Here is a 23,184-nt window from a genome sequence, read left to right as displayed (position 1 = left end):
TGTGACCAGTGATGCCTTTGATGAGAGAAGTAAAAAAAGGGGTTGTTACTGTTCTCCTGTATCCCTCCTCTTCTCAGGATAGTCTGAATACAATAATGGTCTTAATATAATAATAATTCTTCATGTTTTTTCCCCTTTGGCTTAACACATGTTTATTGAGCACTTGTCATTTCGTAACAAGCACTTTTTTTCCAAGGTGTTGGTAAATCTGGCAGTTCTTATGGAGTGTTGAAAGTTTCTGCTAAAGATGATTTTGAAAGGAAGCAATGAAGTCTGAGTCACCTTGTGGTTCTTTGCAGATTGCAACCAAATGATTCCAACCTTCTGGGTTAGACTTTGCTTTATGTCCTTGGCCTAGTTTTTAAACATTAGTCTAGTTTTTAAACATTTGAGTTCTAAGTAAGTTTCATATCTTTGCCAGCACTTGTTCTTGTCAGAGTTCTGAATTTTTGACAATCGTCTTGGTGTTTGAAATGTTACCTCGTTGTGCTTTTAGTTTTTATATCCCTTGATCAATGATGAGATTGAGTATCTTTTTGTATATTTTTTGAGCTGTTCACTTTTTTTTTTTCTTTTGGTGAATGCCTGTTCAAGTCTTTTGTCTATTCCCCCGCCCCCGGCCCCGTGGCATTATTTGTATTTTTTTGGATTGTAGTTCTTGATATATTTTGAATGCTAATCCTTGTCAGTTCAAGAGTTACAAATAATTTCTCCCAGTTTGGTTATCTTTTTCACTCACTTGATGGTTGCATTGGTTGAACAGATGTTCTTAATTTCTCCTTTCATGTAGTTTGTATCTCTAAAAGATGAGTACATGAAAAAATTCACAATACCATTATCTACCTAAAAAACAATAATTCCTTAATATCATAGTGTTAAAACTTCCAGTTGTCTTAGATCATACGTCTTCATTTTAGAAGTGAGTTTTGATCAGGATCCTGGTGTAGTCCATGTGTATGTCTTTTAAGTCTCTTTGAAACTAACTTCCTTCTTTTTTACTTTCCCTGCAATTTATTTGTTGAAGAAACTGGATCGTTTGTTGCCTTGGTGTCTGTCAATAGTTTTGATACAGAAGGTTTTGTTTTTTATTTTACTAGAGCATATCTTAAGTGGTGGTATGCTTTTCCTTGAGGAGGAATACCTAGTTGTCTCTCTTTTTGTTATGTGAGCCAGATGTTTTTAATTGTAATCTGATATTTAAGTCTTATATTCTTAGCCGTTGTCATATTTCTTTTGTTATTTTGTGTAGACTGAAAGGAAATAGAAACGGGCACTCACATCATCATTGAAGACGTACCATATTAGTAATTCCATTGAACGGATCTTCTCTCATTAACTTAATCGTTCTTTTTTTTTTTTTTTTTTTTTTTTTTTGAGACAGAGTCTCTGTCTGTCACCCAGACTGGAGTGCAGTGGCACGATCCCAGCTCACTGCCTCCTGGATTCAAGCAATTCTCCTGCCTCAGCCTCCCGAGTAGCTGGGATTACAGGCGTGTGCCACCACGCTCAGCTAATTCTGTATATTTAGTAGAGATGGGGTTTCACCATGTTAGCCAGGCTGATCTTGAACTCCCAACCTCAGGTGATCCGCCCGCCTGTGTCTCCCAAAGTGCTGGGATTATAGGCGTGATCCACCGCGCGCAGTCAGCTTAATCGTTCTTCTACTGTTTGATGTTAGGTTCATTTCAGTTTATTTTCTAATAAACACTGATTAGCAACTTAGTCCATTTTCTGCTGCTATAACAACACCACAGACTGGGTAATTTATAAAGAACAGAATTTTATTTGGCTTATGGTTCTGGAGGTTGGGAAGTACAAGAGGCATGGTGCCAGCTTAACCATGAGTTTTGGAGGGGACATTCAAACCATAGCAGTAACTTTACTCATAAAGCTTTTCCCATGTTGCTTAGCAGCATCCCTGGTCTCTACTCACTAAATGCCATTAGTACCCTGCCCTTCCACAAGCATGATAACCATGTTGTATTACAGTACCATTTTAGAGGTTTTAAAAAAATGTATTTTAGAGTTTTTAATTGGGTGTCTTCTAAATTGAAATGATGTATCATTTATTTTTCATTTTTGGAATTTAACTCTACCCTGTAAAAAAAAATACCAGGCTAACTGTATTTTCAGATCTCACTTGAATAATTCTGTGCTTAGCTACATTTCTTTTGATGAATTTGAATATAGTTAACCTGGTGACAACTTATGAAGTGGTGACTAAATATGTGTTTTCATGTCACTTAATTTTTTTCCAGGCCAGTTGGACAAATGCGAGTAAAAAGCAACGTGAAAAGCTACTTGAGCTGATACGTCGTCTTGCAGAAGATGATAAAGATGGTGTGATGGCACACAAAGTGTTGAACCTTCTGTGGAATCTGGCTCACAGTGATGATGTGCCTGTAGATATCATGGACCTGGCTCTCAGTGCCCACATAAAAATACTAGATTACAGTTGCTCCCAGGTAAGAGTGTACTGCTTTGCTCACTTTTTGTCACCTTTCCCCTTCCCCCTTCAGTTAGGATGGCTTAGTTACAGGATAGTTCTATGTTACTCTGACATTGTTAGTTTTTAAATGATCTTCCAGAGTTGAACAAAAAAGTTCATTAGTCTGCCTTCCTTAGAATCTGTACATCAAGGTTTTGTGACTCATCTGAAAAGCATTTTAGTCTCCTTAGAAGAAAGTATAAACAACAGATTATACAGTGGTGGTATTACCAAGTGTATGATTCTGAAATGCCAGTTTTGAATACAATTCGAATATTAAAGCTGATTAGAGACTTCAGAGGGAAGAGAAATTAGGTTTTCTTTGCTCGTAGGGAAGTTAAGAAAAATTAATATAATTTCCTAACCATTAAAACATTTAGTGCCTCCACAATGAGCAAATCACACAATTTCCCTACAGTCTAATTTGTAGCATGTATATTTTTTAACACATGGTAAAGTGAACATTGAGTAATTTCTCACATGTTAATAAAACTATTTGTTACACTGATGAACTGGTATTTAGGTAAGAGCCAAGGAAAGCTCAGGAAGGTGTATTAATGTAGATACTACTCAGGTTTTGACTGTGATTATTTGTGACAGTTTGTTAAGTATTCAGCAAATTAAATAGTAATAAGGGCCTTGAGTATAAATTATTTCATTAAATCAAGGGTCCTTCTGAGGAGTCTTGAATCAGAGCAGTACACTTGCTATCGGGGCTTTTAACTGGTAACTTCTTTTTTAAATATCTATTAGTATCAGTGGCTGCCATAGTGATTTACACGTTCGTTAATGAATAGTTACTGAATTTCACTGAATTTAGTAGACTGTTGCCTTTTTTCAACTTCAACTTTCATTTATTGTTTGGGAAAAAAATTTTTAAAGTCATTCTCCAACTGCCACCTTTTCCCCAAAACTGCTGTCAAAGTGTACATTTGATCATAAATATTTTCATGGCCTTAAAAATGTACACACTATTAAACTCAGCATTTCTACTTAGATAAATTTCTTCTCAGAAATAGTGAAAAAGGATACAAAGAGGTACCCACAAGGACATTCATTAGTGTTTATGGACATGAGCATGTAGAAGCCTCCTGAATAATTACTTTTTTTTTTTGTTTTGCTTTTTGAGACGGAGTCTTGTTCTGTTGCCCAGGCTGGAAAGTACAGTGGTGTGATCTTGGCTCACTGCAACATCCGCCTCCCAGGTTCAAGCAATTTTCCTGCCTCGGCCTCCCCAGTAGCTGGGATTACGGACGCGTGCCACCACGCCCAGCTAATTGTTTGGTATTTTTAGTAGAGACTGGGTTTCACCATGTTGGCCAGGCTGGTCTCGAACTCCTGACCTCAGGTGATCCACCCGCCTCGGCCTCCCAAAGTGGTGGGATTATAGGCATGAGCCACAGCTCCCAGCTGTGAATAATTACTAATAGTTTATACAAGGTTGTATTATGGAGCCATTAAAAGGATTAATATCACTTAAGAGTATGATCCCAGTTTTGCTACCAAAAAAGGAATATCTGTGCATTACAAAATCCCAAACTTGAGGGGTTTTGGGGGGGAGGGGGGGGGGAAACTCCACAAAATTGTTTTGCTTTCCCTGTATGCAAAAGTAAAATAATCCGAGCTTACAAAATTGTTAGTCACACAAACTTGCAGTTGTGATTACTATTGACTTCAGGGGAAGAGCTGAAGTAACTAAGGTTTGAGAAGTAGAATATCATAATCGAAATAATTTTGAGTTTATAACATTCTTAATTTAATTTTTAACAGTTTATATCTGCCTCTGTCCTTTTTCTCTCCTTGTATATATGTTTCTTTATTTTGATTTTGGTGATTATTTTTAAATGTAGTTGTCATTGTATTTATTTTCTTAGTCAAATACACATTTTCAGTGTTCTTCACTCTACTAAAAGATGGCCCATTTAGGGTAGAGTAACAGTCAGGGTCTTGTTATGTATTAATTCTGGATTTTGTGATATGGTAGAATCTCTTAAAATACTGGCTAAATACCTACCCTCTGGCAAACTTGGAAAATCAAACTTTCTGTCATTGTGACTAATACTTAGGATCTGCAGTGTTTGATAAATTTCAGTCCATATAATACAAAGCTTTTATAACAGTGCTGGGCTTTTTGGAGTTTTGGTAGTAAATGTGAAATAAAAACAAACTTAAAGCTTTTATTATTTAAACTCTTTACTGTAATTACAACATGATGCTTGTGTTGCTAATCTTAAAAGAAAAGCTTTTATTTTATAATTCTCAAAATAATTTGAAAATAAAATTCTCCTGAATATTGATCTGTTTAAAACATTGAAATCATTTGTTTAAGGACCGTGATACACAAAAGATCCAATGGATAGATCGCTTTATAGAAGAACTTCGCACAAATGACAAATGGGTTATTCCCGCCCTGAAACAGATTAGAGAAATTTGTAGTTTGTTTGGTGAAGCGCCTCAAAATTTGAGGTAAGACTTTTTAACATAGAAAATTTCAATATTTAAATTTATGTACTTTATTGAAAAAAAAACAGCATATTGGCTGGCAAATGCAAATTTTTCAATTAGTGGAGTGAGAAGAAGCTATATAAGAAGTGTTTGAAACAAAAGAATCCTTTATTATATCTATCTTCTTTGTTTTATTAATGAGGAAGTAAGCCACAGTTAAGTGATAAATATCAGAATCAAGATAATATTGCTTTTGGGTTCTTCGTTCAGAATTATTATTATATACATACCATATTTCCAGCAAGTATGCCAAGAAGTTTCATGGCATGTCTTTAAAGTTGGATTAGACCACAAGGACATTTAAATTGATGAAAGATGACAAGATACAGTTTCATAATTTTTAAACGTTTATTTTAGCTAAATTTCTTTTTAATAGCTGTCTTTATACTATCTTAGGTGTCAAATTCTGGTTACTGAAACAGTTTGCCCTATTTTCTGGTAATAGAGTTGGAACTGATAACATGAAAAGGAAAAATAATGTGAAGAGAAAGAGAGTAGGATGCAATAGAAGGAATATTCACAGTGGAGTCAGGATTTCTAGGTGTGAATCTTGGGTCAAACCAGTAATTTAATCTTATAAAAATTCTGTAAAGAATCATGTTTGGCCTGGTGCGGTGGCCCACCCCTATAATCCTAGAACTTTGGGAGGCCGAGGAGGGCGGATCACCTGAGGCCAAGAGTTTGAGACCAGCCTGGCCAACATGGCGAAACCCTGTCTTTACTAAAAATACAGAAATAAGCCAGGTGTGGTGGCGTGCGCCTATAGTCCCAGCTACTCGGGAGGCTGAGGCACTAGAATCGCTTGAGCCTGGGAGGCAGAGGTTGCAGTGAACTGAGATTGCACCACTGCATTCCATCTTGAGCAACAGAGTGAGACTGTCTCCAAAAAACAAACAAACAAACAAAAAAAACCAAAACATGTTTTCTTTATATGTAAGATTAAATGAGTGCCAGGATCCTTTACAGCTCTACATTACTATGATTATACCTCAGACAGAAATAGAAAAGGTCATGTATGTCTTTATTTAAACAGTTGAACTTTGTCTCACTTTTTTCCCTAAGGCTAGAAAAAAATATCAAATTGGAAAAGCTATGGAGATATAAACATTGTAAGAAATTGAGACATATATCTCATTAACAATAATATTTATTTGAGGGCGTATTTTGAGTATGTTTGGCCCATCGTACGTATGCCTTTCGGCCTTTCTCAAATGAATGCATTTGGCTTTCAAAGTAGACACGGTAGTTTACATACTCTTCCAAGAACAGTGGCCTGGTCTCCCCTAAAATAGTAGTAATGGATGTGAAAGTTGATTGGTTTCAGCAAAGGTAGCAAAATAGATTAGGTTTCAATGAAGATAGCAAAACAGATTAGTCTTTGTGGTGACACCTGTGGGCAAACTTGGCTGCAGAGTGTCCCAGGATGTTTTCTTAAATAGCTAATAATTAATAAAATTCTTCCTTACAACTGTAGCGTAATTTTTGTGATGCTAGTCTTGCAAAAAATGTTTCTATTTTATAATTTTGGTAATAATTACATAACACAAGCACTTTGGTACTATTATAGGATAGAAAATAGTCATTGAGGTATACTCCCATTTGGTGAAGTTGGTGAATACTGATGGATGCTTTTTGTGTAAAATAAGAATAATGTAATAAATGTCTTATTTTTTGAAGAGTTTGTTGTGATATTTTCATTAAAAAAGGTAAACGTACAAAAGTATAATTTTTAAATTATTACATCAGTAGCTAAGAATTTAGATAGTACGAACTCTTCTGATTACAACAGAGTTTAATTGCCTAATTATATTGTTAAGTTCTTCTCGTTTCAGTCAAACTCAGCGAAGTCCCCATGTGTTTTATCGCCATGACTTAATCAATCAGCTTCAACACAATCATGCCCTAGTTACTTTGGTAGCAGAAAACCTTGCAACTTACATGGAAAGCATGAGACTGTATGCTAGAGGTATGTATTGTAACCTAAAATAAACTATGGGAAATAGCAGTGACCTTTTTTTGCATTAATTACCTTACAAATATAAATCATGTTCCTTTATGGGTTTAAGATCCACTATTACTCCCAACTCTTAGACATCCTAAACTCCAGGCCAGCAGTTTAAGGGTCTTCACTAAGTGCTTGCCTTCCCCCATTCTCTTTGTTAAATAGATTTTTCTTCCCTGCCTTGGGAGCTCTGCCTGCCTTTATTACAATTGATTACTACCTTCTTAGGAATGTACCTGACTCATTTTCAACCTTTATTTCCTTTACCACCACCTTTAGCTTTTTAAAAGGAAACTTGTTTTGTCTATGTCTGTTCTTACATTATAGTTCTTTTATAATGCCAAGCTTATGTTTTGTAAGTGCTTCGAGACTCCATGAATTTATTTTTTTATTTTTTTATTTTATTTTATTTTATTTTTTATTATTATTATACTTTAAGTTCTAGGGTACATGTGCATAACGTGCAGGTTTGTTACATATGTATACTTGTGCCATGTTGGTGTGCTGCACCCATCAACTCGTCATTTACATCAGGTGTAACTCCCAGTGCAATCCCTCCCCTCTCCCCCCTCCCCATGATAGGCCCCGGTGTGTGATGTTCCCCTTCCCGAGTCCAGGTGATCTCATTGTTCAGTTCCCACCTATGAGTGAGAACATGCGGTGTTTGGTTTTCTGTTCTTGTGATAGTTTGCTAAGAATGGTGGTTTCCAGCTGCATCCATGTCCCTACAAAGGATGCAAACTCATCCTTTTTTATGGCTGCATGGTATTCCATGGTGTATATGTGCCACATTTTCTTAATCCAGTCTGTCACTGATGGACATTTGGGTTGATTCCAAGTCTTTGCTATTGTGAGTAGTGCCGCAGTGAACATACGTGTGCATGTGTCTTTATAGCAGCATGATTTATAATCCTTTGGGTATATACCCAGTAATGGGATGGCTAGGTCATATGGTACATGTAGTTCTAGATCCTTGAGGAATCGCCATACTGTTTTCCATAATGGTTGAACTAGTTTACGATCCCACCAACAGTGTAAAAGTGTTGCTATTTCTCCACATCCTCTCCAGCACCTGTTGTTTCCTGACTTTTTAATGATTGCCATTCTAACTGGTGTGAGATGGTATCTCATTGTGGTTTTGATTTGCATTTCTCTGATGGCCAGTGATGATGAGCATTTTTTCACGTGTCTGTTGGCTGTATGAATGTCTTCTTTTGAGAAATGTCTGTTCATATCCTTTCCCCACTTTTTGATGGGGTTGTTTGTTTTTTTCTTGTAAATTTGTTTGAGTTCTTTGTAGGTTCTGGATATTAGCCCTTTGTCAGATGAGTAGATTGCAAAAATTGTCTCCCATTCTGTAGGTTGCCTGTTCACTCTGATGGTAGTTTCTTTTGCTGTGCAGAAGCTCTTTAGTTTAATTAGATCCCATTTGTCAATTTTGGCTTTTGCTGCCGTTGCTTTTGGTGTTTTAGACATGAAGTCCTTGCCCATGCCTATGTCCTGAATGGTACTACCTAGGTTTTCTTCTAGGGTTTTTATGGTATTAGGTCTAACATTTAAGTCTCTAATCCATCTTGAATTAATTTTCGTATAAGGAGTGAGGAAAGGATCCAGTTTCAGCTTTCTACTTATGGCTAGCCAATTTTCCCAGCACCATTTATTAAATAGGGAATCCTTTCCCCATTTCTTGTTTCTCTCAGGTTTGTCAAAGATCGGATGGCTGTAGATGTGTGGTATTATTTCTGAGGACTCTGTTCTGTTCCATTGGTCTATATCTCTGTTTTGGTACCAGTACCATGCTGTTTTGGTTACTGTAGCCTTGTAGTATAGTTTGAAGTCAGGTAGCGTGATGCCTCCAGCTTTGTTCTTTTGACTTAGGCTTGTCTTGGCAATGCGGGCTCTTTTTTTGGTTCCATATGAACTTTAAAGCAGTTTTTTCCAATTCTGTGAAGAAACTCATTGGTAGCTTGATGGGGATGGCATTGAATCTATAAATTACCTTGGGCAGTATGGCCATTTTCACGATATTGATTCTTCCTATCCATGAGCGTGGTATGTTCTTCCATTTGTTTGTGTCCTCTTTTATTTCACTGAGCAGTGGTTTGTAGTTCTCCTTGAAGAGGTCCTTTACATCCCTTGTAAATTGGATTCCTAGGTATTTTATTCTCTTTGAAGCAATTGTGAATGGAAGTTCATTCATGATTTGGCTCTCTGTTTGTCTGTTACTGGTGTATAAGAATGCTTGTGATTTTTGCACATTAGTTTTGTATCCTGAGACTTTGCTGAAGTTGCTTATCAGCTTAAGGAGATTTTGGGCTGAGACGATGGGGTTTTCTAAATATACAATCATGTCATCTGCAAACAGGGACAATTTGACTTCTTCTTTTCCTAACTGAATACCCTTGATTTCTTTCTCTTGCCTGATTGCCCTAGCCAGAATTGCCAACACTATGTTGAATAGGAGTGGTGAGAGAGGGCGTTTCAAAGGGAATTTTTCCAGGTTTTTCCCATTCAGTATGATGTTGGTTGTGGGTTTGTCATAAATAGCTCTTATTATTTTGAGGTACGTTCCATCAATGCCGAATTTATTGAGTGTTTTTAGCATGAAGGGCTGTTGAATTTTGTCAAAAGCCTTTTCTGCATCTATTGAGATAATCATGTGGTTCTTGTCTTTGGTTCTGTTTATATGCTGGATTACGTTTATTGATTTGCGAATGTTGAACCAGCCTTGCATCCCAGGGATGAAGCCCACTTGATCATGGTGGATAATCTTTTTGATGTGCTGCTGAATCCGGTTTGCCAGTATTTTATTGAGGATTTTTGCATCGATGTTCATCAGGGATATTGGTCTAAAATTCTCTTTTTTTGTTGTGTCTCTGCCAGGCTTTGGTATCAGGATGATGTTGGCCTCATAAAATGAGTTAGGGAGGATTCCCTCTTTTTCTATTGATTGGAATAGTTTCAGAAGGAATGGTAATTTCCTGGACACTTACACTCTTCCAAGACTAAACCAGGAAGAAGTTGAATCCCTGAATAGACCAATAGCAGGCTCTGAAATTGAGGCAATAGTTAATAGCCTGCCAACCAAAAAAAGTCCAGGACCAGATGGATTCACAGCTGAATTCTACCAGAGGTACAAGGAGGAGCTGACTCCATGAATTTAAAAAACATAAGAGTAGAGATGGGAGGCTGGCTATAAGAATCTAGATGTTTACATTGGCATTCAAAGTGTGAAATTGTTTGAACATGTTTAGGATAAAGTTTCCTGTGATTTCAACAGATCCCGATTATAAGTGCCTGCCATATGTGGAGTCCTGTGTCAATGCTCTTTTCCCCTCTGACAGTTACGTCAGTCTGTGTGTGCAAGAGTAGGGATGGCTTCTCAGTATATACTATTCCTCCTCTGTCTTATGACAAATTCATGCCCGTTTCCCCATCGATACTTTGTAGTTTCAAGTTTGTTTCCAGAGCAGTGTATAAGAAGAAAATACTGTATTACCAGTGTTAGTGATAGAGTTAAACACACTGATTACTCAACTTACCATTCATTTAACATGTTATGTAGGATTTGCAGAAGCCCATAGTGTGTATGTTAAAAATGAGAATATTTATAATACTCATTGTTTGAGGAGTAGGCTTTTGACATTATTGAATAAAATCCCCTGGTGCTTATGAATTACCAGATTTTTGCTTAATACTTATGTACATTTCGCAATGAAATTCAGATAAACAAAAATTAAGCAACTCTTCTGATACTCCTGGTGATAGTGTTGACTCTTTGTTCTTCCATTTATCCCCTCAGGGCCAATAGATTATAGAGCTAGACAAGCAATCTAAGTGTTAGGCAGCTGATGAGCAACAGACGGTGATCTTAGCATTTCAGTCCTAGGTTCCTTCTAAGCAGTATAATAGAACGATCAAGGCAATACAGCTATGTGATTTATGTTCTATACCAAAGGTACTCAAAATCAGTGAGATAAAGAAGAGGTTTATGTGTAGTAGGGTTTAGTATATTATGATTATAATCTCTTCCTGGTGGTACAAAGCCCTCATGGTTGCCAAGGAGGGCCTTCCCCCAGAGTAGAGCCATATAATCCATATGTGCTTTAATGCTGATTTTTATTTACTTCATTTGCATGTGGTGGTTAATTTCATTGTCAGAGGTCAGGAACCCTACAGTCTCACTAGGGTTTTTTCTGCTACATTGTAGTACAATTCTACTTGAGTTACTGCCTCATCTCAACTTCGTTGTCACAGGAATGATTACATTCTTCAGTTTTTCCTCCTTATGTTTTCTGTATATCTACAGACTGAGAGATGTGAGTCTGCATAGTCAGGTTGCCTAGGTCTGAAACATGACCCAAACATATTAGCTGTATGACTGTGGGCAGGTTATTCATGCTAGAATAATGTCTGGCACATAGTAAATTCCCCTCTGAATTTTAACATCATACCTTTTCTTTCTCCTAAGCTTGGTACCTTTTCTTCTTCCAATTTATTACACTACTCTTGATTAATACTGATGAGTCTGGAGATACTTAAATATGGGGTTGGGGGGAAATAATTTTTAAAACTAGTAAAATTCTTCTATTAAACTTTTTACAACATTAAATCACTTCTGTGGTAGCATCATCCAGTAACATTTCTGAATTTGCAATTCTAAAGTAAATTATGGTTTTTGCCTCTATAATAAAAGTGATAGATGAATCCCATTAGGTATGAGGCATTAGGTTACTTGGCATAATAGCATCAGGCTTCCACAGTTCACTGATATTCTCAATTTCTGATAACCATTTTACCAATGGTTTGTCCTGCCTGTCTTTTATCTTCACTAGCATCTTTAGCTTTGAGGGAAAAACATTTCCTCAGTAAGCATGATTAGCTGATGTTCCCCCCTATAAACATTATTTAGATAAAAGAATGAACTTAGTAAAATTCTCTACAGTATTTACTCAGGTTCTCACTACAAGTGCTTTCATACACTGGTGCTTACTTAAATTATTCTTTAAAAGTTTTTCATATGCATACAACAAAGTATAAACCACCTTTTAGTTTTCACTCAAGTTTTAACTCATTGGTAGAATAGTCATTCTACTGACTTCAGTACTTACTGAAAGTTTAATTTACCATTTTTTCTTGTTTCTGGATAGAGTTGGACGACCCAGCTTCACTGTAGGTCAGATTTTTGCACTCTGTTTACTTAGGACTGCCACCTTCTGTTACTTCTTCCCAGTCTTTTCCATCCAACAGTAACAGTTTTTAGGAACATTTTCCACACAAAAGGATTTCTTTATGAGTGTCATTCACCAGCAGTGCTATGTTAGGATGCACATCCTGTGCTAGATTTTCTCACTTCTGACTCATTCCTACACATGAACCATGAAGTACTATTAAGTCTGTGTGGCTTCTGTGTGGTTTTAAAATAATTAAATATTATCCATTTTGTGAACAATTTATGCCTTCCTGGAGAAACGACTGTTTTCAGGCCTGGAACAGGGAAAGTACAACATGATCCTTGACCATCCTATTCCAGAAAGTAAAGTGTTCAACTTTTCTTACATGTTGACATGTCAAAAGGACACAGGAGTTGGCTTTCACTGGCCATAATTAGGTCAAAATTAGTAATGAAAATATGAAAATACTCATGTAAACAAAAATGCCGACTAACAAATGTAGAGTATGTGATGAAAATAAACTCAAGGGGGTGAGGATTTTCATATCTGGAATGGCAGAGTAAAATGTTCAGCAGGCCTTAACAAAACAACCATTTAACTGGAGATAAATATTAAAAATAGTCATTTAGAGTACCTGAAAATTGTCCTAAGGGAGTATAGCAAATGGGAAAATACTCAAGAAAATCTGTTAAATCTGCAAAACAGTAAGAGTCTGTAGCATTTGAGCCACAACTTGTTCTGTTCTCCCATGTTCAGACCAGCTTTCTTGTGTGGAAACTCTACTTCAGGCAGGTATGACTAAGAAGCAGGGGCTCCCTCTCCCCATGGCTGCCGGTCTAGGGCTGTAGTTTGACCACATGAGGTGCAGGCTACTGGCATTTCTGATCCTTTTCAGCCCTATGTGACAGAAGCTCTGTTCCAGGCAGTCATGTCCAAGAAAACTGAGAGTCTCTTACCTCACTCAGTGCCTACTTGTAGGATAAATGCTTTACTTAAGGCATGACAGACTGAGAATACTGGGGCTCTGATTATCCGCAACCTAGCTTGCTCACAGGGTGGAAATTATATGTCAGGGAGTGCAATCTGAGAAAATCATAGTTTGATCCCACACCCCCAACACCAGCACCTGCTCTTAAAGCAGGGATATCATTTTGGGAGAAGCTAGCTGCTGTCCTCCCTCTATCTCCTGAACAGTAGCACAGATGTTCTGTCCAGATGGAAAGATAAGATGTGAGGATGCTGTGCTCAGCAGTTGTGCTTGAAGAGACCATCTTTCTTTGGACCAGACCATGCTGTGCATGCCTAAGGGTATTATCACAAATGGAGATTTGGGTGATGAAGAATTAAGAAAGTGCTTGTGGCTCCCTTGTACTGGTATCAGCAAGTCACAGGATGAGCAACCAGAAGTTTAACAGAAAGATCTAGATAAAGAGATAGCCAAGACAAGCCCTCTTGTGATCACAGTCAACCCTGGGGGTCAGGAATGCTACGTGTATGCATTAGGCTGCACCTAAGCAGAAACCATCAAAACTGGACATGGGACAAATTGAAAACATTCCCCGGGCTGGGCGCCGTGGCTCAAGCCTGTAATCCCAGCACTTTGGGAGACCGAGACAGGCGGATCACGAGGTCAGGAGATCGAGACCATCCTGGCTAACACGGTGTGAAACCCCGTCTCTACTAAAAATACAAAAAACTAGCCGGGCGAGGTGGCGGACGCCTATAGTCCCAGCTGCTCGGGAGGCTGAGGCAGGAGAATGGCGTAAACCCGGGAGGCAGAGCTTGCAGTGAGCTGAGATCCAGCCACTGCACTCCAGCCTGGGCAACAGAGTGAGACTCCGTCTCAAAAAAAAAAAAAAGAAAAAGAAAACATTCCCCAAGCTTCATGTCGATCCATCAGCAAAGGGTGAAAGCCTCACCGGTACAGTAGACTTAAATACAGCTCTGACCGAACAGAGCACTGGGTGAATAATAAGCTACCCTGACTCAGGGGCAACGCTTTAGGAAGCCAGATGTGAAAATTACATGTATCTCTGGCAGTCTGGAAGACTGTGTATATGTCATTGCATCCTTGCAGCAAGACTGCATCCTTGCTGGAGTGATTGAGAAGGGAACATGCAAGCTACTCGTCTCCGAATGAACATAGGACAAAAACTTTTTGAGTGGTGTGATAGCAGCCTCCAAGCCACGCAGACATCCCGTGGTAAAGGGTAAAAATCTACTAGTCAAGGAGGCTTAAGCACAGCGTTTGGCCAGTAAGGGGCTTATATTGACCCAGGGGCAACTCCTAGGTAGGCAGGCTAAAGGATTAAAAGAAGGAGGAAAACATCTGGACAGAGCTGTCAGAAGCTGTGCACTGTAAGGGAAATAGACTATAGTCTATTTCCCGTAGTCATAGCCCAGTCACTAAAGCAAGCAAGCAAATGGGTGGGGGAAGGGAGATCAGTATTCAGGTTGTGGTTGTATATCTAACATATCCAGATTTTGATGACAAAAATTGAGGCATGCAAACAAATGGGAAGATGTGACCTGTAGACTGACACAGAGACTGCCTTTGAAGGAGGCCACATGGAAGGCTTTGCAGACACACTTGACAGCAAAGACTTGAATTACAAAGATGCTCTAGAACTGAAGAAAACTGTCTAAAGAATTTTTTTTTTTTTTTTTTTTTTTTTTTTTTGAGACGGAGTCTTGCTCTGTCGCCCGTGCTGGAGTGCAGTGGCCTGATCTCAGCTCACTGCAAGCTCCGCCTCCCGGGTTTACGCCATTCTCCTGCCTCAGCCTCCCAAGTAGCTGGGACTACAGGCGCCCGCCACCTCGCCCGGCTAGTTTTTTTTGTATTTTTAGTAGACATGGGGTTTCACCGTGATAGCCAGGATGGTCTTGATCTCCTGACCTCGTGATCCGCCCGTCTCGGCCTCCCAAAGTGCTGGGATTACAGGCTTGAGCCACCGCGCCCGGCCAAGAATTTTTTAAAGTATTAATGACAATGTCTAAATTAGAGGATAGTAAAAAGAAATTATTTTTTATTTTAAAAATCATGTAGAAATTTTGTACTTGAAAAGTATAATAACCAAAATGAAATATTTGTAAGGGGGCTAAACAATAGATTTGAACTGGCAGAAGAATTAATCAGTGAACTTGAAGATAGATTAGTAGCAATTATGCAATCTGAAGAACAGGAAAAGTGAACAGAATCTCACAGAAATATTGCGTACCATGAAGGGGACCAATATTAATTGTAATGGAAATACCAGATGAATGAGAGTGACAGAAAGAGACATAGTCACGGAAAGCATCCCAAATTTGATGAAAGACAAGAAGCTTAAAGAATTGCAAATACGGTAAATGCAGTGAGCCCCAGACTGAGACACATTGTAGTCAGAACAGTTGGAAGGTAGTAAGAGAAAAATGAGTCTTCCTGCACAAGGAAACTCCAATAAAAATTAACAGCTGACTTCTCATCAGAAACATTGAGGCCAGAAGGCAATAGGACAACATACTCAAAGTGCTGGGGTTGGGGGACAGACCTGACAACCAAGAATTTTACATTCAGCAGCACAATCTTTAAAATCTGAAGGCAAGCTAAAGATATTCCCAGATAAACAAAGACAGAGAATTTTTTACTCCAAGACTTGGCTTACAAGACATCCTAAAGGAAGTAATTAGGCCCAAAACAAGTGACATCAGACAGAGTGTTCCAAATTTGCAGGAAAAAAAATACTTGAATACTATAAACCAGCGGTCCCCAACCTTTCTGGCACTAGGGACTGGTTTTGTGGAAGACAATTTTTCCACGGACCGGGGGTGGGGGTGGGGTTGGGTTTACCTCCTGCTGTGCGGCCCTGTTTCTAACAGGCTACAGACCTGACAGACATCTGTGGAATACTCCAACAATAGTGAAACTACTAAAACCACATATCATCTTAATAGATGCAGAAAAAACATTTGTCCAACCTCTTCAATATAAAAAGGCTCAAACTAGGAATAGAAGGAAAATTCCTCTACCTGATCAAGAGTATCCCAAAAAACCCACAGCTAACATCATACTAATTAATGCTGAAAGACTGGTTGCTTTCCCCTTAGGAACAAGAATGAGACAAAAGATGTCCACTCCAATCACTTCTATTTAACATTCTGCTTGAGGAGTTAGCCAGGGTAACTAGGCGAGAAAAAGAAGTAGACAACCCAATTAAGAAATGGATGCAAAGGATCTGAATAGAAATTTCTGCAAAGAAGGTATACAAATGACCAGTGAGCACTTGAAAAGATGCTTAGTATTATTAGTTATTAGGGGAATGAAAATCAGAACCACAGTGAGATAATGCTACTTCATACCTACTAGGGTGACAAAAAACAACAGTAAATATTGATGAGGCTATGGAGAAATTGGAGCGCTTGTATAGTCCTTGTAGAGTGGCACAGCCACCTTGCAAAATGTTAATCGTAGAATTTATCATGTTACCCATTCCCAGTTACATACCCAAGTGAAATGTATACATAAATCTGTACAACATGAATGAACTTTGAAAACATTATGCTAAGTGGGTAAAAGTCCATCAGAAAATAGCACATATTGCATTATTTTTTTGTTTTGTTTTGTTTTGAGATGAAGTCTCGCTGTGTCGCCCAGGCTGGAGTACAGTGGCACCAACTGAGCTCACTGCAACCTCCGCCTCCTGAATTCAAGTGATTCTTGTGCCTTAATCTCCTGAGTACGTGGGATTACAGGCATATGCCACCATGCCTGGCTAATTTTTTTTTTTTTTTTTAAGTAGAAACAGGGTTTTGCCATGTTGGCCAGGCTGGTCTCAAACTCTTGACCTCAGATGATCAGCCCACCTCAGCCTCACAAAGTGCTGGGATTACAGGCATGAGCCACTGTGCTCAGCCATGATTCCATTTTTATATGAAATGCCTCAGACTTAAGCAGCAAGAACAAGGGGAGGGGGTGATTTGTACAGGGTTTCTTCTTGGGGTGAGAAAAGTGTTGTAGACTTAGATTGTGATGGTGATTATACAACTCTACTAAAAAAATTGAATTGTATTTAAATGGATGGATTTTATGGTACTTTATGACTCAAGATTTTTTTTTAAATGAACTTTTCATGTAAGTTCTAAAATGGACCCTAGAAAACTTGCTGTTTATGATGACAAGAACCAATTTATGTTAGTCTCAGCCATGATTCACCACCTCTTCCTACCTATTTTCATAGACACCTGAATAATTTAGTCTCATCTAATTCTTCCTGCTGTTTTCAGTGGGATACTTGCCACCTAGACAATATGAGTCAAAAATAGATTATCCTCCTCATTTGACTGCTAGCTAACAAGTCCAGGTATTTGTTTTGAACTGAATATTTACTACAAAACTACCAGTTGTGTGTGTGTGTGTGTGTGTGTGTATGCCTTGACAGCTTGGAAGCTTCTCTTTAGTAAGAGGGCCTCTTCATTCCTATTTAGCATAAAGGCATCTTATTTCTTGACTTTTACTGATTAGCTATCAGTTGAATGCTTCCAAAGTTCTACTCTTTGTGCAGGGTCCCAGTTCTTCATAAGTAAAGTGCTAGCACCTAAACAAAAAAAGGAAAGTGTGTTGTTTGCTAAAACTAGTGGATAAAAGTTTAACAAAATAGTTACATAGTCTCAAAGTCTCTCTCCACAAATTACTTATTAATTACAAAGAGAAAAGTAGTACCTTTACAGCAGAGAAACCTGCCTCCGTTCTGTGTCACTGGCCACGATGCTTAGACTGATCTAATTATGAGGAAGTGGCGTGGAAGCCCAAATTGAGTGACATTTCAACAAAATTGGCTTCCAGTTTTCAAAAAGGTCAGAGAACACAAAGGATGATTAATTCTGCTGATTAAAAAATAAAAAGTCATGAGAACCAAATACAGTCTTGGACTTTGTAGAAAAGATGTAAAAGGACATTATTGGGAAAAATTGATGAAACTCGAATATGGACCATGAATTAAATCTGTGCTTCTCCAAGGGGGAGTGGAGGTGGCTATTTGACAATGTCTGGAGCTGTCTTAAACTGGGGTTGAGGGGTGAGTAGAAGCCTAGAATGTTACTAAGTAACCTATAGCATAGTCCTAGACAGAACAGTCCTGCACAATGAAGATTACCTGGCCAAACGTCAATAATGGAAACCCTGGGTTAGATGATAATAGTATTTTACTAGTGTAGTTTTCTTGTTATTTGGAAATACTTATTGATGTATTTAAGGGTAAAAAGACATATGTCCAATTCTCCAATAGTTTAGAAAGATTATGCACACACATGTATGTGTGTATTTTTTATATGTGTGGCAACTAATGAAGCAAATGGAGGAAGATGTCAACGGTGAATACAGGTAAAGAGTATAAGAGAATTCTTGCTTTTTCTTGTTTTTTTGCGACGGAGTCTCGTTCTGTCACCCAGGCTGGAATGCAGTGGCACAATCTTGGCTCACTGCAACCTCCGCCTCCCGAGTTCAAGCAATTCTCCTGCCTCAGCCCCCGGAGCAGCTGGGATTACAGGCGCCTGCCACCATGCCCGACTAATTTTTTTATTTTTAGTAGACATGGGATTTCACCATGTTGGCCAAGCTGGTCTTGAACTCCTGACCTCAGGTAATCTGCCCGCCTTGCCATCCCAAAGTGCTAGGATTACAGGTGTGAGCCACACTTTAAAAAGCCTCGCTTTTTTAAGAAACAAGGTCTTGATATTGCCCAGGCTGGAGTACAGTGGTGCAGTCATAGCTCATTGTAGCCTCGAACTCTTGGGCTCAAGCCATCCTCTCACTTCAGCCACCACACCTGGCTCATTTTTTTTATTTTTTATTTTTTGAGACTGGATCTTGCTGTGTTCCCCAGGCTGGTCTCGAACTCCTGGCCTGAAGCGATACTACTGCCTGGGCTTCCCTAATTGCTGGAATTACAGGCATGAGCTTAAACTTGATTTTTTTCCAGTTTCTTAAGAAAACCTCTTGAAGTAGTCCTTTAAGTCCCAATGTCTGACGAAATATATATTCATGGAAGTAGACAGTGTTTATGCCTGTTTGCATATTCCAGTATGTGTGGAATTAGAAAGTAGTTGGTCGTAATATGTGGGGCTTTTTTCTTTACCAAAGCATCAAAACCAAATATGTTTCCAGACATTATGAATGTCCCATCTTTATAACACATCATCAAGAGTTTATTCAGAGAAGAAATATCAGTATTTTGAAGACTTTGATTACTGATTTCCAAAGGAGCTCACTTAGACTCTTTAACAGTAGCTTGCACATACCAAGGGTCTGGGATCTGATATGGAAATACAGTAATTAATGCTGAAGGAAAATGACACATTCTGGACATTAACATGGTAATGGTGATGATTGTATAAGTTGGTCATGTAGAGTACCATCTTGTGTTACCCTCACTTCTTAGGTGTAAATTAGTAATATTTATTTTTACATCAAAATAATTTTTTCTTCATGAAAACAGCTTTCAGTATAACAGGTAAGAAATTGAAGAAAAAAAAGTTTTTTTTTTTTTGTTTTGTTTTGTTTTGTTTTTGAGACGGAGTCTTGCTCTGTCGCCCAGGCTGGAGTGCAATGGTGGGATATCTCAGCTCACTGCAAACTCTGCCTCCCAGGTTCACGCCATTCTCCTTCCTCAACCTCCCCAGTAGCTGGGACTACAGGCACCCGCCACAACACCCGGCTGATTTTTTTGTGTTTTTAGTAGAGACGGGGTTTCATCGTGTTAGCCAGGATGGTCTCGATCTCCTGACCTTGTAATCCACCTGCCTCAGCCTTTCAAATGCTGGGATTACAGGCATGAGCCACTGCGCCCGGCCTGAAGAAAAAAATTTAGTCTTCCTTATCAGTTCATAGACCACTTAGGTCGGTCTTAGGCTGCAATCATGAATTGCTTCATTGTGTGTGAAGGTTGCATGAAAGGGTGTTGCTGAATAATTATTTTTGATAGCACATTTAACAGATTATTTTCTTTTGGTTATATAACAGGAAAGTATTTTTGTAGGGAAAACAGAAGATGGATAGAAACCACCAATTGGTAGGATTTAGGTTGCCTCTTAATGATAAAGGATTAATGGCATTTTAACTGATCTAATTTCTTTGGTTGAAGTCAGCAGTGATTTGGGTTATCCATGTGTGTAATGCGTGATGTTTTTCTTAATTTGCAGACCATGAAGATTATGACCCACAAACTGTGAGGCTGGGAAGTAGATACAGTCATGTTCAAGAAGTTCAAGAACGGCTTAACTTCCTTAGGTTTGTTTTATACAATTACTGTTGCTCTCATTAAGGGATACAGAATGAATAGACTATATAGCTTGGTCTTTGTTGGGTGGCCTTTTCCCAAGTCATATAAGACATTTCCCTGTATTTGTTACTAAATACTTAAAAATGGTTCGCTGAGTTTTAACTTTGTTGCAGTATTTTTTTTTTTTTTTTTTTTTTTTGAGGCGGAGTCTCGCTCTGTCACCCGGACTGGAGTGCAGTGGCCGGATCTCAGCTCACTGCAAGCTCCGCCTCCCGGGTTTACGCCATTCTCCTGCCTCAGCCTCCCGAGTAGCTGGGACTACAGGTGCCCGCCACCTCGCCCGGCTAGTTTTTGTATTTTTAGTAGAGACGGGGTTTCACAGTGTTAGCCAGGATGGTCTCGATCTCCTGACCTCGTGATCCACCCGTCTCGGCCTCCCAAAGTGCTGGGATTACAGGCTTGAGCCACCGCGCCCGGCCTGTTGCAGTATTTTAAGAGAACACATTTTAACCTTTAGAGTTGACTTCTGTTCTTCATACCTGTTTATGCTGGAAATAATGTTTATTTTTAAAGGACAGAGTCTCGTATTTTGACACAACCAGAAGGAGGACTATACTGACTTAATGATATCATAGACACTAAGGAAACGGGGGCAAAAGGCTGCTAGACCAGCACCTCAAAAGAGTGGTTGGAATCCTCTGGTGCCTTGTTTGTTCTAACAGTGGCTGACAGGCAATCTAAAGTCATGTGTTGATAATATCATTTCTGATTGGCTTGAGGGAAAAGGTTTATTAAGATAAAAAGTAGTGTAGGGCTGGATTTGCTCTGCAATATTTAGCTTTTGGTGATCATACACTTACAGATGTGCAGAGTGCCTTTGTTACAAATTTTGATGGTCAGGTACGGTGGCTCACACCTGTAATCCCAACACTTGGGGAGGCCAAGGCAAGCGGATGGTTTGAGCCCAGGAGTTCAAGACCAGCCTGGGCAGCATGGTGAAATCCCATCTCTAAAAAAAATAACAAAAATCAGCCAGGCATGGTGGTGTTCACTTGTAGTCCCAGGTAGGTACTCAGGAGGCTGGGGTGGGAGGATCACTTGAACCTGGGAGGCGGAGGTTGCAGTGAGCTGTGATTACACCACTGCCCTCCAGACCCTGTCTCAAAAAAAAAAAAAAAAAAATTATGAGAGGTTTCTTTTGAATTCAATAAACCACATGTAGCAAAAGAGCTTGTTTAGATTACAAGTGTGGTAACAGAAATGCCCAGATTATCACTGCTTCATGAAGTCTATTTTATTTATTTTATTTTTTTGAGACGGAGTCTCGCTCTGTCACCAGGCCAGAGTGCAGTGGTGAGATCTCCACTCACTGCAACCTCCGTCTCCCAGGTACAAGCGATTCTCTTGCCTCGGCCTCCTGAGTAGCTGGGACTATAGGCGCACGCCACCACGCCCAGCTAATTTTTGTGTTTTTAGTAGAGACGGGGTTTCACCATGTTGGCCAGGATGGTCTCTTATCTCTTGACCTCATGATCTTCCCGCCTCGGTTCCCCCAAAGTGCTGATATTACAGGTGTGAGCCACCGCGCCTGGCCCCATTTATTTTAATAACATTCTGGGGAGTTTTGTCCTGGGCTGTGTTAATTATGGATTTCTATTTTATTGAACTCTGTGCTTATTTATGGAGAAAATTTTAAGTAGCTATATAATGGTTTTAATTTTAGGAAAAACCCCTACCAAATTTTAAGAAATTTGGCACTGGTTTAAAGTGAATTGTTTTTTTTTTTCTGTATGTTTTGTTTTTAACCACCTGGATAGAAGGACTTGCCTCCCCACCTTGAGAGTTACTGCCATAGTAAGCAGTCGTTACTGATTGGCATGTGTTATATGTCCCTTAGGTTTACTAGAACAGAAAAGTGGTTTCAACCCCTTTTGCCATTTTAAAGTTTGGAATCCGAGGAACTATTGTAGTTTCTACTCTGTTAGTACCTCTGTATGTGAGCTATAGCATCTAACTCAAGGGAGAGGAGCCTGACTTTAATGCCTGCTGTGTGTTGGGCCTGTACCAGACACTTTATATTTACTCCGAAGCAACGCAGTGCAACAAGTGTTACTCCCATTTGATCAATAAGAAACCCAGGATTCCAGTGGCTTAAGGTAGCTTGTTTGAAATCTCACAGCCAGTGTATGATGGAATTGCACTACTCAACTAGGTCTCTTTTACTTAAGTCTGTGCTCTTCTTATTACCCCAGTAGTTTTTCAAACTTATGTAGGAGCTTTAGGTCTTCTGAGTTAAGTTCCTTGAAGATTTCTGAACAAGCAGTAGAAAGTTTCCCAATTTTTTTCCTTTCTTTTTCCTCTCCCGGCAACTGGAGCAGCTATACTTTATATATATATATATATATATATCAGATTCCAACTGGGATTTTCATTTGAAGAAGGGTTTATGCCATCTTTAGAATAAAACAAAAAAATGGAAAAGCTTTGAAAATGTAAGCAGTTTTAACTCATAAATATTGATGGATTAGTTATTTGTGAAAGTTACTTAATTGAATACCTCATTTTTCAATGATGCCATATAAGCAGGATGCTAAGTCTCTTTCTTTCTCTCCTTCCTTCCTTCCTTCCTTCCTTCCTTCCTTCCTTCCTTCCTTCCTTCCTTCCTTCCTTCCTTCCTCCTTTCCTTTCCTTTCCTTTCCTTTCCTTTCCTTTCCTTTCCTTTCCTTTCCTTTCCTTTCCTTTCCTTTCCTTTCTTTCTCT

General features: G+C 38.9%; 1 protein-coding gene across 6 annotated transcripts in view; it reads left to right on the top strand.

Annotated features, from left to right (window-relative positions):
* USP9X (ubiquitin specific peptidase 9 X-linked) overlaps positions 1 to 23,184 on the top strand; it is a 158,336-nt gene that overhangs the window by 67,499 nt on the left and 67,653 nt on the right. For 4 of the 6 annotated variants that reach the window (XM_026451482.2, XM_026451481.2, XM_026451485.1 and 1 more), the window contains exons 12-15: positions 2,259 to 2,465; positions 4,818 to 4,954; positions 6,811 to 6,959; positions 20,345 to 20,432. In XM_026451482.2, coding sequence (XP_026307267.1) covers positions 2,259 to 2,465; positions 4,818 to 4,954; positions 6,811 to 6,959; positions 20,345 to 20,432 — 581 coding nt within the window. The remainder of the gene's footprint in view (positions 1 to 2,258; positions 2,466 to 4,817; positions 4,955 to 6,810; positions 6,960 to 20,344; positions 20,433 to 23,184) is intronic. The other 2 variants (XM_026451484.2, XM_026451486.1) reach the window with 1 other exon arrangement.

This window comes from Piliocolobus tephrosceles, chromosome 12 (assembly GCF_002776525.5).
Source record: "Piliocolobus tephrosceles isolate RC106 chromosome 12, ASM277652v3, whole genome shotgun sequence".
In the NCBI taxonomy this organism is placed as follows: domain Eukaryota; kingdom Metazoa; phylum Chordata; class Mammalia; order Primates; family Cercopithecidae; genus Piliocolobus; species Piliocolobus tephrosceles.
This window is presented reverse-complemented; position numbering and strand designations above follow the sequence as displayed.